At 38.4% G+C, this 17470-nt stretch overlaps 1 protein-coding gene across 1 annotated transcript in view; it reads right to left on the bottom strand.

Moving 5' to 3' along the window:
- Positions 1 to 7157: 7157 nt before the first annotated feature.
- vdra (vitamin D receptor a) overlaps positions 7158 to 17470 on the bottom strand; it is a 74441-nt gene continuing 64128 nt past the window's right edge. The window contains exons 9-10 of the mRNA XM_084098395.1: positions 17015 to 17131; positions 7158 to 15008 (exon numbers count right to left, since the gene is read on the bottom strand). Of these exons, the coding sequence (XP_083954521.1) occupies positions 14755 to 15008; positions 17015 to 17131 (371 nt within the window). The 3' untranslated portion in view covers positions 7158 to 14754. The remainder of the gene's footprint in view (positions 15009 to 17014; positions 17132 to 17470) is intronic.

Genomic DNA, 17470 nt, shown 5'->3' with positions numbered 1-17470 from the left:
GTCACGTCACAAGACCGGCCGCATTTAAAGCGAAGATCCGAATAAAACAAACGCAGCAAAAGGACATCGTATTAATATTGTGGCACAAGCATCTAAATATGTGTTTATTAACTAAGGCTCTAATTTAGTTTATTGAAGTATATTGATAACGACAGTGAAATTGTTTTTAAAGTGCGTTAAACTGTACGGTATTTGAAAATAAATTATATATAAAATAAATAAATTTTGCTATACACTGTTTTTTAAAATAAATGATATACACAGACACACACACACACACACACACACACACACACACACACACATATATATATATATATATATATATATATATATATATATAAATGAGCACCATAATAATTTTGCATTGATCGAATTTGAGTAGATTAAAGATTTATTAAAATGTATTTTCATTTTTTTTTTTTTTTTTATATCCACAAACTGACATTAAAAAGACATAATTCCAGCAAAGAATGCATTCATCAAAAATGTTATTTCTCGTAATTTCATGTAAAATCAGCTTGTTTGGAAGATGCAACAGTACTGTCGCACAGTAATCTTTGACAAGTAATATACAAAACAATACAGTGCAACAGTCGAAAAACTAAGTAAAAACTCCATTCATTTTCTCCGTAGGGAAATTGATTTTTAACGATAACTTCTAAACTGTGAGCTACGAGGTCGTTAATCGAGGGTATTTGCTAATGTTGAATCCGTCAGCTCACATTACTTCAACTTAGTTTTTAAACAACCGTGTTTAACAGCAGAATTCGTGGTGAAAAACTACATTACCCATGATGCTGTGCAGAAAACTCCACCAATCAGAGTAGAAACAAGCAAAACTTGCCAAAAGTTCTTTTTAGCTCCGCCCACTCCCATGAAGCACTGCGAATGAGGTAATCTATCTCTACGCTCTCAAAATACCGAAATATTTATGTATATATTTTGCAATAAATTTAAAATGTTTTTTTAATGTTTAATTAACATTTATACAGTAGAGGCGTGTCCAATAATGATGGGGAGGAGAGCCAATCAGAAGAAAGGGGTGTGTCCACTCATGATGGGGGATGAGAAATGAGCCAATCAGAAGAAAGGGGGAAGAAAGTCCACTCATGATGGGGGAGGAGAGTGAGCCAATCAGCAGTAGGGGGTGTGTTCACTCATGATGGGGGAGGAGAGAGAGTGAGCCAATCAGAAGAAAGGGGTGTGTCCACTCATGATGGGGGAGGAGAGTGAGCCAATCAGCAGTAGGGGGTGTGTCCACTCATGATGGGGGAGGAGAGAGAGTGAGCCAATCAGAAGAAAGGGGTTTGTCCACTCATGATGGGGGAAGAGAGTGAGCCAATCAGAAGAAAGGGTCGTGTCCATTCATGATGGGGAGGAGAGAGAGTGAGCCAATCAGCAGTTGGGGGCGTGTCCACTCATGATGGGGAGGAGAGAGAGTGAGCCAATGACCAGTAGGGGGCGTATCCACTCATGATGGGAAGAGAGAGAGTGAGCCAATCAGCAGTAGGGGGCGTGTCCACTCATGATGGGAGGAGAGAGAGTGAGCCAATCAGCAGTTGGGGGCGTGTGCAATCATGATGGGGAGGAGGGAGAGTGAGCCAATGACCAGTAGGGGGCGTATCCACTCATGATGGGAAGAGAGAGAGTGAGCCAATCAGCAGTAGGGGGCGTGTCCACTCATGATGGGAGGAGAGAGAGTGAGCCAATCAGCAGTTGGGGGCGTGTGCAATCATGATGGGGAGGAGGGAGAGTGAGCCAATCAGCAGTAGGGGATGTGTCCACTCATGATGGGGAGGATAGAGAGTGAGTCAATCAGCAGTAGGGGGTGTGTTCACTCATGATGGGGAGGAGAGAGAGTGAGCCAATGACCAGTAGGGGGCGTATCCACTCATGATGGGAGGAGAGAGAGTGAGCCAATCAGCAGTTGGGGTGTGTGCACTCATGATGGGGAGGAGAGAGAGTGAGCCAATCAGCAGTAGGAGGCGTGTCCACTCATGATGGGGGAGGAGGGAGAGTGAGCCAATCAGCAGTAGGGGATGTGTCCACTCATGATGGGGAGGATAGAGAGTGAGTCAATCAGCAGTTGGGGGCGTGTTCACCCATGATGGGGAGGAGAGAGAGTGAGCCAATGACCAGTAGGGGGCGTATCCACTCATGATGGGAGGAGAGAGAGTGAGCCAATCAGCAGTTGGGGCGTGTGCACTCATGATGGGGAGGAGGGAGAGTGAGCCAATGACCAGTAGGGGGCGTATCCACTCATGATGGGAGGAGAGAGAGTGAGCCAATCAGCAGTAGGGGGCGTGTCCACTCATGATGGGGAGGAGAGAGAGTAAGCCAATCAGCAGTAGGGGGCGTGTCCACTCATGATGGGGAGGAGAGAGAGTGAGCCAATCAGTAGTAGGGGGCGTGTCCACTCATGATGGTGAGGAGAGAGAGTGAGCCAATCAGCAGTAGGGGGCGTGTCCACTCATGATGGGGGAGGAGAGAGAGTAAGCCAATCAGCAGTAGGGGGCGTGTCCACTCATGATGGGGAGGAGAGAGAGTGAGTAACAACTTCATGTGATGCAATTAATTAAAAACCTGTTTAACTTTGATGAGGGAGAGATTGACAGGTTCTTTATTGGTGGATAAGGTTTCCTCCATTGAGTTTAATGCCTTACAAAGAAGAAAAATCTCCCTGTTGTTTGTTCATTTGTGTAAAGGGAAACAGCAACACAGTCTTTGAATGGCAGTCATGCATATTACTATTGTAATATCTGTTTTTCTTAACAGGCTGCTGCCACCACCTTTAATTATTTTAGCCAGTATGGTCTGGCACCAGAAGACAACACACCACCGCATTTAACATGAACTAACAATACTTCTAAAGCATTTATTAACAGTAATTTCAACATTTACTAATACATTATTAAAATCAAAAGTTGTCTTCGTTAACACTTGTTAATGCACTGTTAGCAAACTAGACTTTTTCTAATTAATAGTCTATTTAATAAATGCTTTAATGTTTTATTTTTACATCGCTCATTTTTAGTTTATGTTAGCAAATGAGACTGTAGGCTATTGTAAAATTTGGTCATAGTAGCCTAATTCTAGAAGACACAAAATCTAGTAAATTAGGGATGGCCCGATACCGATACTGGCATCGGGTATCGGGTCGATACTGCCCTCATATACTCGTACTCGTACTCATAAAAATTCGCCGATACCACGCACCGATACCACGTACATTTTGCGAAACGAAACTGGCCGCCGCGAGTGCTTTGTCGAGGTGAACTGAGTCAAAGACGCACGAGCTGGTCGAGCACATCCCTTAGTTTAAACAGACATTAGTGGAAAGTTTGTTCAGTCGGATGTCAATGGCAACGAAATTAAACGAGGCATGTAGCTTTAGCTTATTATTGACGTTAACTGACGAGAGAGAGAGACAGAGAGAGAGCGAGAAGCGCACTTCTGTTGAATGCTCTTTGCTGATCGACTCAGCACATGTTATTTGGATGAAAACTAAATCGTATGTAAGTAAAGTAAAACATGAACTGTTACCTGACTGAAGTATAACGAGTGGTTCCCTACATAATTACAGGACGTGTGCAGGTTAAGAAGTTTCATGAACGCAAACATCCGAAGCGCGCGCCTCACAAACCAGCGTCTCAGCGCGCGAATGCTGAATTAAATTGTCTTTCACGTCTTGCGCTTGTACGGACGAATTCACACACAACTATGTAATAACGCCCGTCTTGGTGAGTATCCTATAGTAAACAAAGTCGGTTATATCTCAAATGAACGTAGCATGTTCAAATGAGCTCTGGTGCGCTCGGTCTTAAAGGGGCAGCAGTTTGATAAACCTGCTTCTGTGTTTTAATGTTAATCAAACAAAGGACAAAGAAATACTGACTGCTCTTGACTAAATAGGCTACCCTTTTCAACTTTACAAAAATATCCATCTATATATAATTTATACAGTAATGAATATGCTTTTTTTCACATTTGATTACTTTATTCAAATGTCTGTACCTGTTAGATCTACCTGAAAAAACTCTAAAAACACTGTTTATTTCATTTGTAGCCTTTCTTTGTTGTATTGTATATATTTATCCTATTTGTAATTCGATTGATTGTTTTTATTTTGTTACTGACTGCTTACTTGTTTTAAATTCACATTAATTAGGCTGCTAGTTTTTGTTGTAGTCTCAAAATTGGATTAAATAATTGATATTTCACTGGTTTTGACAAACATTTGAACCGCTGACCCAGTCCTCAGCACTGAGCCCTGCTGAAGCAGCTCTAAATATGTGCTGTGCTATTAAATGAAAGATAAAATATGATAGAGCAATAGAATGAACAATGACAGTACAGAAGTACAGTACAGAAGCTCATACAATGCATTTTAGCAGGCTTAATTAAGCATGAAAATAACTGAAAGAAATATATATATTTGATGAACAAATTAAGCCAACTAATATGATTTATAATCTTTTGGTTTATCTACTAATACATTTAAAAATTACAAATGCAGTGAAAATTCAGGTATCGGTTACGGTATCGGTATCGGCGAGTACCAAAAATTACAGTATCGGTATCGGACTCGTTCTGCAAAAAGTGGTATCGGGACATCCCTATAGTAAATTGTTGCCCATCTTCTAAAAAACTAAATTTACATAATTTTTATCTTGTTGATAATCATAAAGAAATTCTCAGATTACAAAATTGTATTAAAATGTTTCTAAATAATATTATAAGGTATTATATTTACAATAGATCATATAATATCGTTCATGATCATATTTACATTGAATATCTCAGAAATTAAACATTATCAGATTCCTGAACAATGAGTATTTTACGGCTCAAAACAGTGGGAAAAGTAGTCATTAAAACACCAAATGGAGAAAAATAAAAAAAAGTAAATAACATAATTGATGTAAAAAGTACATTAAACACTCACCGGCTGTTAAAACTGTGAGTTCTTCTTCCTCTCTTCAGTGTTTTTGTTCTAGCGGGATATTAGCGCCATCTGCGGTGCTGGTTGAGAAAACAAACAAAAAAATTGTTCAAAATATAAGGCACTTCTTACTTCATAGCAAATTATATTAATAAATGTTAAATATGACAGTAACGACACAGTGATATACTCGGTGAGAATATCGTTTCACAGCAGATATTCTGATGCGGTTTTCGGTGGCGCACTTTTTTAGTCACGTCTGACAGGATTTTCTGAGGTTAATAAACTGTATTATTGATTTTTTAAAAGTAATCAAAATAACGAGACAGACACTGAGAAAATGTCGTTTGATATAATATTCTGACAAGAAAGCGCGGTTTTCATTGGCGCCTTTTTCCAATAACGTGTCTCTGAGGTAAACTGTATTCATGACTTTAAAAAAAGTAATCAAAATAACATATGAATAACGACAGTGACATTTTGAGTAAATATAGTTTGACAGCGGATATCTAACAAGAAAGCGCGTTTTTCCCGCCAGGAATTCTGACAGAAGTTTATTAAATCGTAATGACTTAAGGTAGGCTAATAACATGACACTGATAAATTCTGAAACGTCTCATAAAACATACTTTCAAATAAAGTTTCGAAAATGTTCACCATAGAGAAACTTTTAATAATATCATAAAATTTTGAATACAAACCTTGGTCGCTGAGTCACGTGTTTAATAACCAAAACACAAAGTCACGTGTTTAATAACCAAATTCCCGATGAAGAACTTCACCTCCACTAATTATGGCTGGATATCCGGCAATCTGTAAATTTGCTTAAACAAATAATGGCAACACAATCGAGTCAGTCTCCTTAAACTTCCTTGTAGGCTATATTTGCATTTTTCTTTAATCGTATTACAAATACAATACATGACTGGAAGTCAATATTTTTATATTATAGGCTACCATTGTTTTTTAGTAGATTACATAGTTTGTAATGTTTCATGGGATACATAATTTATTGAAATTATAATGTACACAGTCTCTTTCCAGATTTTTAGTAGGCCTACTCAGAGCTTTTTTTTGCTGAAGAATTTTAATAGAATTAACCTGGAAAAATAGTTGGAACGAAAGCTACAGGAAAAGTGGATCATTTGCCACACAATTAAGCATCACATTTAACAGTCTTTGAGTAAACATTGTTAAGCCCTATTCGGAAGTAGGCCTACTAGTGTTTTGTTAATTTTTAAATATATATACTGTATGTTCGTACAGATACTGTAAAATGAAATTTACTTTCAAGGACTACAATCAGAGATCTCACTTATCAAACAATATCTTTATTCATTCATTCAAATTCTAAAAATAAAATAAAAAAATAAATATGTGCAGCACACACGCAAAGTGTGCAATGACTGAGACAACTTTAATTGTGGGAACATTAACAATAGAAAGGAGGTATAAACTTATTACAGAATTCTTATTAAAAATGTGTCATAACAGAAGAAAACAAAGGATATCATTTGTAAAATGTAAAGCATTTCATTGTAAATAATTACAATATTGCAGTCTGACTTGTTCGCACAAAAGCAGCTTCTTTTTTTAACTCAAATAATAGGTATAAGGTATTCAAAATACAGCTTATTTAATAATATATATTAAATACAAAGTTTATTTGTATTTTAACAAAGTTTAACTGTTATTGTTCAATATATTTAATATTATAATGTTGGCGTACTTGGTATTGAGAAATTAAAATGACATAGTTACGCCAGTAGGTGGCGGCAAGAGACTGACTTTAAGAGCAACAAGACTTTATTATTATTATTAAAGTTCCCTTGTAGTCAATAATTTCATACCTTAAAACTATTATTCACATTTTGAGATTCTGCAAGGGGTTCACATTTTTTTCTTGCAACTGTATATAAATATATATATATATCAATAAATGGTCATGGAAACATTGAAGAATCTCAGGATAGGCAACCTGTGTGTTACTTTAAGAGCGCATCCATACATGTTCTTAATATGATTTAATTTAATTCATAAGTCTGAGCGCTGAAACATTCGCAACTAAGATTATTCAATCTTTTTTATTCTCATCCCTTCTCCTGCTTCTGCTCTTCCCAGGTGTTCTCAGATAGAAGACTGGTATCTTCTATGTTTGCAGTGAGCTCTCTCTCTCCTGTCAGGATGTTTCATTGATAGACAGACTCACAGGTTATGCATCAGTATATACAGCTGTTTATTTGTGATTTTTTTTCCAAAACATTTCATTTACTACATATAATGCACAAAATAAATGTGTAATGGACATTCAAGGAAAAAAAAAAAAGAGAGATCAACACGTATGAGACGGTACAGACCAAAATCAGGTGTACACCGACTGAATCAAACAATGCAAAACTATACATTACGGTCTTGAGCTTTTCATGTGTTTCTAAGAACGTGAGATGTGTTTTGTGACTTGGGAAAGTCATGATGGGATCTTGGAGATCCAAAACCGTGATCCACCACCGATTTCACTTCAAAACTGATCTAAAATAAAACATTGATGAAGAGTGTTGAGGAAAAGTTTGTTCATGACCACGTTCAACAGCTTTAATGCTTTTCTTTCTGGGAGAATTGAACCATTTTAGGAATAATTCACCAAATTTATAAAATCAGTGATAGTTTTACTCACCCTCTTGTATTTTTTGTTCTCCCATGAAACACGACAGATTATGTTTTCACCGCACAGAGAAAGTGGACAGTGATTGATAAGCCAAATACCAAAAAGGACAAACAAAAGAAGCATATAAGTATCATAAACTCGTGCACTACATTTGGCAGGATAAATCACCGCCCACTTTCGTTGTATCTGGCCCACATCTGGCCCACATCTGGCCCATGCGGAATCCACCGGATGTGGGCCGGATCTGGGCCAACACTATGTTGCTGTCTAGGTTAAAATTACAAAAATAAACATCTCGTTTTTGTGTTTCACAGAAGAAAGTTATGAATTACAGGAGGGCGAGTAAATGATGCCAATTCTGAAGAGAAAACCTGGACAAACCAGAGTCAGTGGTGAATACGTCTCAAACAGACGAGTACCGTATCCAGAACAGCATGATAAAAGTGCCGCTTTTCCAACCAGCTCATCCCAAAATTACATTAATTATCATTCATTCCTTGAAAACACCTGCAACCAAGTAATGAACGCATCAAATCAGTGATGTAAAATCAAAACGTTTCAGTAAATTACTATTTATATAAATCACAACATTGACTATTTCTTGCTTAGAAAAAGCCATAATTTTACCTAATAGTAAAAGAAAACTGCACATGTAACAATCATGCTTTTGAGTGAAAGTTATGTGGATAATAAGGCACCTGATTCCAGGAGCGTTCTCTCGGACCGTCTGTCTGAGACTACATGTGTTCGGATCGCTAAGAAACCATACAGATTTTCCTGCCGTTTTGGTTTTGTTTCATTCCGAGAGCCGAGAATTACAGTCAGACTGAACAGATTCACGCAAAAAAAAAAAGAGGTTCGAAACAAGTGCATGAACGCAAACGCTTCCAGCTACACCAACTCGTACTTAATGCGCCATTGGGTTTTCGTTATAGCCATATAATGAACATAAGCGTAATTTACTCTTTCACATTTCAAAATGACAATTTTTTATGGAATATTTGCAGTGTTTATTGTGCCTTGTAATCTTTTAACAAAATAACTCCGCCTTAAGCGAAAACATTCCAATCAATTTCCAATGGACAGAAAAAAAACAAAAAAACATGAAGTCCCAATATTTTTTTCCTCGCTCAAGAAGCCATCTCACTTTGATATACACTGCTGTTCAAAAGTTTTGGATCGGTAAGATTTTTAATGTTTTTAAAAGAATTCTAAAATCATTTATTACATTAAAATATCTTTAAATATTTTTACAATTTAAAATAACTGCTTTCTATTTTATTATATTTTAAAATGTAATTTATTCCTGTGATCAAAGCTGAATTTTCAGCATCATTACTCCAGTCTTCAGTGTCACATGATCCTTCAGAAATCATTCTAATATGATGATTTGATGCTCAAGAAACATTTATGATTATTATTAATGTTCAAAAAACAGTTATTTACATTTTTATTTTTCCAGGATTCTTTGATGAATAGAGTTCAATTTCATTTATTTGAGATGGAATCTATTGTTAACATTGTAAATGTCCTTACTGTAACTTTTGATCAATTGAATGCATCCTTGCTCAATAAGTGTTGAATTTTTATTTATTTATTAAATCAAATAAATGCAGTCTTGGTGAGCATAAGAGACTTGTTTTTAAAAACACTGAAAATCTTACCGATCCCAAACGTTTGAACGAAGTGTACGTCACAATAGAGGAGAAAAAACGATCGTAACTTCAGTTTCATGCCGACTCTAAACACCCACTAACTCAAAAACGAACCCATTACCGGCACTCTTTTAGAGTGTTAGTTGAACATTCACATCTGCACACTTCAGTAAAGCATGTTTCTGGCCTGAGAGTCAAACACCAACACTTAATTTCCCAATGTAACGTGTGTTCAGTCTTGACTGTGATTGTCAATCTCATGAATGAATGGACAGAACTACAGAAGATGCACTGAAACTAAACCCTGACATGCTCCCAAAATAAGGCTTTGTTTGTTGTAGGCACACAGAGGTCTTTAACTGAGCTAGCATGGAGAATCCGGTTCTAATAGTGTCAAAACATCAAAAAGTGACCTGTCAGTCTCTCCATCACTGATAAAACACTAAATATGACTTCTACGCTGAGTATTTCTGTCTGTAAAGCAAATGCTGGTGGAGAATCTGTGTGTGTGTGTGTGTGTGTGTGTGTGGTTTAGGGGAAAGTGGATGGTGAAATGGCAGAAATGAAGGTGACAGTGAAGGTTTAGTTGATAGAAGGTGTTTAGGTCCTGTTTACATCTGGTATTACACTGCAAAAAAATGTTTGTCTTGTTTCCAGTCCAAATATCTAGCAATTCTTAAATCAAGATGCATTTACTAGATGAGTGAAATTATATAAGATATTATGTCCTGTTTTCCGGGGGAATTAATCAAAATTAAGTGAGCTGATGCTTAAAAAAAAAAAGCGAAATTATCTGCCAATGGGGTCAGAAAAATAATCTTAATTCAAACAGAAACAACATTATTTTTCTCCCCAATGGCAGATCATTTTGCTTAGATAATTTGCATAGGCCCTCCCCCTCGAAGAAATCAGGACAGAAGTGGTTGAAAGTGGACAAAAGAGACGGATTTAAACACGAGGTGTAAACGGGAATGTGTTTCTCGTCTACTTGTGATCCGATCGACCAAAACGCATCTTAATAACGGTGTAAACAGGGCCTGAGAGAAGGAAAAAGGGGCGTGTCCAGATCGTCGGAGGCGGGACCTCGAATAAAACCAGATTTTAACATCACAAAGGGAAGCAGCGTCAATGTTCGGAGGGTGTATTCAAAAACATCGAGATAATAATAAGAATAAATGGCATTAATTATTATCTAACTATTATAATTAGCCCAGATCCGGCCCACATCCGCATTGAATCCACATGTACCGGATGTGGGCCGAAACTATGTTGCTGTCTGGGATATCATTAACAATAATAAAAGCATTTATTATTATACATACTATAACGTTATGAGGGAATGCTTCGTTGCTTCACCCTTGATTGAGGTTAAAACAATCCGGACAGAATATTGGGACAAAGAGAAATATGAAAGAAATAGAGCAGCGAGAGAGTTGTGTTTCTGCTATTAGCTCGAATACAGATGAGAACTTCAATGCACATGCAAGGCTTGCTAATGTAGATATACACAGTTTTCAAACGGCGAGAGTGCTTAACAGACAATACTTAAAACTAGCTTATTTAGGATACTTTGGGATTAGCTAGCTTGGTTGTCAATGCTTTGACATTCTGCATGAGAAAGAGTGAATACTGACAGATGCTAGCGGTTAGGCTAGCGGGAGTCGCCAAGATGCGAGCGTTTCGTCTGGAATAACGTCCAAACGAAATGCTCATTAACATCCGCCTTGGGTTGATGACAACAAGTCCTACTGGGAAGTTTGTATTCACGAGTTGTCAATACGATGGACGCAATTACAGGCGAGTAAAGCGCCGCTTAAGCTGCAAGCTTATGGAGACGTCTTGAGGTAAAAACAGTCCAGCATTTGAGTCCGAGAAGAATAAATAAGTAAGGGATTTAGTGTTTCTTTAAAAAAAAAAAAAAAACGAACAAACATTGAAATGGTGTAATGATTACATGTGTGAAGAGAGGTAGTTCATTTTGGTTAACAACGGCACCTGGTGGTTTGTGTTTTCCTTAAACAATCAGCATTCAGACAGTCAGTCAACAAACGATTCGTTTCACCCGTGTCAATTTCCTTCAGCTAGACTCAAGAAACCCACTTTAAGAGGTTTTCTCAGGGAGGGAAAGTGCAGTGCATGATGGGATTGATGAGCACTGGGTTTCTTTAGTCTAGTTGCGCAGCACAAAGAGCTTTACCAACGTTTCGAGACATAAGCTGGTCGAAAGTTGGCTGATCCAAAAGTGCATAGATGTTCTTCTACGTTCCCCTCGTGGAAATACTGATTCAGAGACACCCATTTTTAACCATCCGTTGACAACCAATGAAACCCAAAACTGTTTGGCTGTTGAGGTCCGGTTGAATCCAGAGCTTTTGTTTTATTTCCCTTGTTGATCGGATGCAAGTGATCCAGTTGCGTTTGAGGCAATGGAGGCAGAGACTGGTCTGGATCTGTGGGTGAAAAGGGGCAAAAACACTCCATTCTTAGCTAATTAAACTAGCATAATCCATCCGAAGCTTATCGTGAACTGGTATATACACGTATCGTTCGTCCAAACTCTCGAAAAGTCTTTCGTATGCAGCCGTAATAAAGCAGACATTGTGTCTTTTCGTTAGCAACTCCTTTTCCCGTTTCACCCGCAGCAACGTTAAAGCTTCCACGAGTCCTTTGAAACGGACTGTTGTGTGTGTGTGTGTGTGTGTTTCAGTTTGGCTGGTTTGAGGCAGCGGTTTTGCAGAAATAAAAAAATAACAGAGTCCAGTTTGATGTTTCAAAAAACGAGGCAGAGGTTTTGCAGAAATAAAAACATAGTCCAGTTTGACGTCTCAAAATCCGTACAAAACTAAGCCATGATCATCATTATATATATTCGATGTGGAATTCGCACCTAAAAAGCATCAGGAATAGATACGGTCGTAAAAGCTTATTAAATGTCATCTGAGAGAGAAAGACACCGAAAACGTTATGAAAATATGAGATTTGCATATTTCTCCCAAGCTGCTGCTTCTGCTTCTCAGTTGATTAAATGTATTAGCCTATCTGTTTCATTAGACATATGTACAGAAACAAGTGGTATATACAGCTCACGACCACAAGAGATCAGCGCAGAACCCGCTGGAATGGGACTAAATTCGTAAAACTAAATTCATGCAACATTATCATGGATTCAAAGCGCTTTAGAGTTAAAACTATTGGGGGGATTGGGGTGTAAATTGGTGCATTTGTGCAAAACCATTTTACAAACCATTTGAGGATGTAAATTGTGGACAATTGTACATAAATTGTCTGAATTTGAGGTAAAACGGGTTATTTTATGGGACGATTTACATAAAAATGGTTTGAGAGGCAATTCTGCTTTTGATGACAAATGTTGATCAAACAGCATATCCGCTTTCTAAAAACATGATATTCTGCGCATTAAAATCACAACAGATTTGGCAATAGAGGCTTAAAGAGGTACTGAACCCATAAAAGATCTGCTTTAAGGGTAAAGTAAGGTCTCGTCTTGGACTAAAGCACTAAATCTCCGCTGAAGATCCAGATAATGTGAGGTTGAAGCAGCCGGATGGCCTTGTTATGAATGATAAATAATATCGAGCAGCATTCGGGCTGATCTCGGGGACCGGTTCCTGCGTTTCAGTTCTCTTGTGGTCATCTAAGTTTCTATCTATACAGACATCAGACCAACAGGTCAGGCCCCCTACTCTCATTTTAAAGCGTGTGTGTGTGTCTTTGCATACTACTGACATATCTATACATCAGCCAGGCCCGTATTTTTGTGATATTTTGGCTCATAAATCTGCATCAATTGTGAGTCAAAGTGGCAACTGTCCCAAAACCTAGTGAACTCAAAGTGTTTAAAAGTGACTAGCGTTTGAATAGCGTTTGACCTAATTTGCAAAGGATTTAAATAGAATTGGATGTTGGTATGTTGATAATCAATGTCAGTGTGTATATATATTGTAGTGAATTGTATATATTTATAATCAAAAATTGATTATAATACACCTCAAGGTGTGGGATTTCGACGAAGGAGACGCTTGAGAAGACGCCAGTACATCCACGACTTTATTCTCGAAATTTAATGAGTTTATTCTCAACGTTATATTTCAAGTTTTTTCTCTCGAAATTTAACAAGTTTTTTCTCGAAACACAACTTCTTTATTCTCAAAATGTAATTAATTTATTCTCAACATTGTTTTCCTAGAAATTTTACGTTTTTTTTCCTCTCCAAACAACAACTTTATTCTCAATAAAGTTTATTCAAGTTTATTCTCAACATTGCATTTCGACTTCTTTTTCTCTCGAGTTTAATCGCGCATTATAATGACTTTAATCTCGAGATTTGTTTGTTTTTTAACTTTTGTTTTGCTTGGCCCTGATCCTCTTTCATAGAAATGCAACAATGGCGCTGATTGAAACATTCCAAAGAAATAAAAAATAAAATAATTCGCAGTATAGGATGGTTTTTCCCACCATTGCTTTCTGTGAGAAGCATACGTGTGATGCTCAATCTTTTCGTGACCCATGTCTTGAAACGCAGTCTAGGACGTTGGCTAGGTTTTGAAACGGAGCCACTGTGAATTTAAATCTAATTTTGTCACACAAACACAAACACATTTATCCAATGAACTAGAAGAGCCTGCTAATCCTATTACAACAGAGGATCACCTGGCCATACCTTTCCCCTCTCTCTCTCTCTCTCTCTCTCTCTCGCTCTCTCTAATATAAATATTAGTGTATATGCATGGTTCTACATTATTAATACATTCCGTTCGGAAATTCCCAGTAGCATAAAAGCGGGAATTCCGCAACATTATCCAGACCTGTGCACCACCACCCTCACTCACACACACACACCAAAAAATGCTTTTCTTACTCAGTATTTTTGTCTTGTTTCCAGTCCAAATATCAAAGAATTCTTAAATCAAGATGCATTTACTAGATGAGTAAAATGACATAAGATATTATCTTCTGTTTTCCGGGGGAATAAATCAAAATGAAGTGAGTTGATGCTTAAAAATGGGGAGAAAAATAATATTAATTCAAACAGAAACTATATTTTTCTGACCCCATTGACAGATAATTTATTTATTTATTTATTATTATTTTTTTAAGCATCAACTCACTCAATTTTGATTAATTCCCCCGGAAAACAGGACATCATTTCACTCATCTAGTAAATGCATCTTGATTTAATAAATGTTTGATATTTGGACTGGAAACAAGACAAAAATACTAAGTAAGAAAAGCATTTTTTGCAGTGCGTATATATCTCTCTCTCTCTCTCTCTATTATCCAGACCTGTGCACCACCCTCACCCTCACACACACACACACACACACACACACACACGTCTCTCTCTCTCTCTCTCTCTCTCTCTACCGCCCCCCGCAGTGTGAACCGTGACGCTCTCCTAGCCGAAGCGCCGAGCTCCCGGGTCCGGGATCCGGCGTGGGTCCGGGAGTGCTCCGGGGGGCCCTTGGATGCTAGGACACCTCGCTGCCGAACACCTCGAGCACCAGGGGCGTGAGCTGCATGCTGTGCTCGGGCTGGAAGGACAGCGAGCGGTACTGCTTCGAGTGCTCCTCGTTCAGGCTGCGCAGGTCCGCCAGCTTCTGGATCATCTTAGCGTAGACGAGGCGCCCGCCCGAGTGGTGGATGCGGATGTACGCCTGGAGAACGTCACACAAGCGGTCCTGAAGCGCTTCGATGCGCACGTGGTCCTGAACGCCCGGACGGTCTGCGGGAACACAAGAGCGAGTCATACACCGCAAAACATGCTTCCAGTCCAAATATCTACAACTTCTTAAATCAAGATGCATTTACTAGATGAGTGGAATTATATAAGATATAGGGCTCCATTTTAACGATCTGAAACGCAAGTATCAAGTGCGAAACGCAAGTAACTTTGTGGGCGGATCTAAACGCAAATCTAAAATGTGTTGGTCTGAAGTAGCTTCATTACTCATAGGTGTGGTTTGGGCGTAACGTGAAATAAACCAATCAGAGCGACATCTCACATTCCCTTTAAGAGCAGGCGCGCTTGTTCCATGGCGGGTTGCTATTATAACGGCGGATTTGCCAGGAGCGGTTCACAGCCGAGGAGACCGACGTTCTCGTCAGGGCCGTAAAACACAGAGAAGTGACATTGGGGATGGAGAAACACACCCAGATTAGCTTCGCTTAAACAGGCGTATGATAATTTGGGTAAATGTGTAAGCTAGATTTATGCCTATTATCCACATCTTCATGGACACAACAATGATTTCCCTCGTGTGGAATATTTTTCCTTGTAATAATGTATGGTTTTCTAAAAATGAAAACTGCTGCTTCTGTGTAGCTGAGAGAAGCAAAGTGTGTGTGTGTTGTGCTCACGCTACATTATGGCCAAGCATGCGCCCTTAAAATAGCATCTGAATAACATGCGTTGCGCCACTGACTTTAGACGAGGTTTCTCCTGGTCTGTGGCGGAATTGTTTTCTAAACCTGCAAAATAGCACCAGGGAACGTTTGCGCCGGAACACGCCTCCTCTCTTCGCTGAACCGCCCCCGGGAGCGCAAGTTCATTCCCTAATTTACCGACGTGCGTCTGTGGAGGGAAAAGTCCGCTGTGCGTCGGGTGCAGAATAGGAATGACACATGCGTCGCTGTACAAAGTCAATTGCGCTGGGTGCAAGATAGGGCCCATTATGTTCTGTTTTCCGGGGGAATTAATAAAAATGAAGTGAGTTGATGCTTAAAAAAGCAAAATTATCTGCCAATGGGGTCAGAAAAATAATCTTAATTCAAACAGAAACAACATTATTTTTCTCCCCATTGGCAGATTATTTAGCTTTTTTTGAGCATCAACTCACTTCATTTTTATTAATTCCCCCAGAAAACAAGACTTAATATCTAATGTAATTTTACTACTTTAGTAAATGCATCTTGATTTAAGAAATGTTTGATATTTGGACTGGAAACAAGACAGAAATACGAAGTAAGAAAAGCATTGGACGATCTGCTGGAGAACGAGACTAATGAAGTCAGAGAGCAGGTGCTTTTAAATCACAGATACAGATGTTCACTATGACCTGAGAATCAGGGCTGCCCTCGACTAACGTCTTCCTAGTCGTTCAATTCAATGCATCCTTTCTATAAAAAAAACAATTCTCACTGACCCAAACTTTTGACCGGTAGTGTATATCGGTGTATTCCAGGTCTGTGCTGAAACACAACCGATTGCATCAAAGATTGTTTTATTTAGTGCCATATTTTCATGGCAAAAATTCAATTACAAAAATACAAATATCATATAAATACAATAAAAACCAAACAAACAAAAACAAAAAAGACTTTTTAAATTAACATATGATAAAAAATCCCTAACCTTTTCAGGCATAATCTTACTCAATAAGTCCTTAAGTGAGGTAACTTCATAAAAGAGCATTCTACTTGTATTATTAAGTCCAGGACAATCTAATGAAATATGTTTAACAGAGAGAGGAATCTTACAAACATGCATGAAGTTGGGTCGAGTCAAACTTGTGTGACCCACATGTCATCTGGTGTAGACCACTGGATCAAGTCCAGTTTTAAGAGAGATAAAGGGTCTGTTTGTAATTTCCGGATGAGTTTCATAAAGCTTATTATTCTTGCACATATTTCATTCTTCTTGCCACTTATTTAATATGTATCGATTAATAATCGGTCTGATATCTGACATCCAAGATGAACTGAAACCGGAAGCGTGGCGCGCACACACACCTGGAGACAGCAGGCATATGGCCATCAGAAGCACATGCTCCTCTTCATGCATGTTCAGCTTCTTCAGACCCACTTGAAACTTGACCAGCGGCTCCAGCAGCTCCACTGTGTGACCCGCTGCACACACACACACACACACACACAGGTGAGAGCGTTAACATGCGTGTCCACGTGTGTGTGAGTGTGAGTTGAGTGTGTTTTTGTGATTTATGATGAGGACAGAAATGTGTATAATGACATGGGTATTACACTGGTATTGCAACGTGATTTATGAGGACATTTCCTGACTCCTCGTATTTCAAATGACTTTAAAAACACACTAAACAGTGTTTTATTAAAAATGTAAAAATACACGTTTTCTGAAGATCTACAGAAGCAACGGAGATAGAGAACGACTTCAACTTCTCGAGCAAGTGTCAATGTTGAATGACAGAACGCTAGTTTCATAAAGTATCA

The sequence above is a fragment of the Abramis brama genome (genome assembly GCF_963993115.1).
Source record: "Abramis brama genome assembly, chromosome: 22".
Taxonomy (NCBI): Eukaryota; Metazoa; Chordata; class Actinopteri; order Cypriniformes; family Leuciscidae; genus Abramis; species Abramis brama.
Note: the sequence above shows the minus strand (reverse complement) of the source record. Positions and strands in the feature narration are given on the sequence as shown.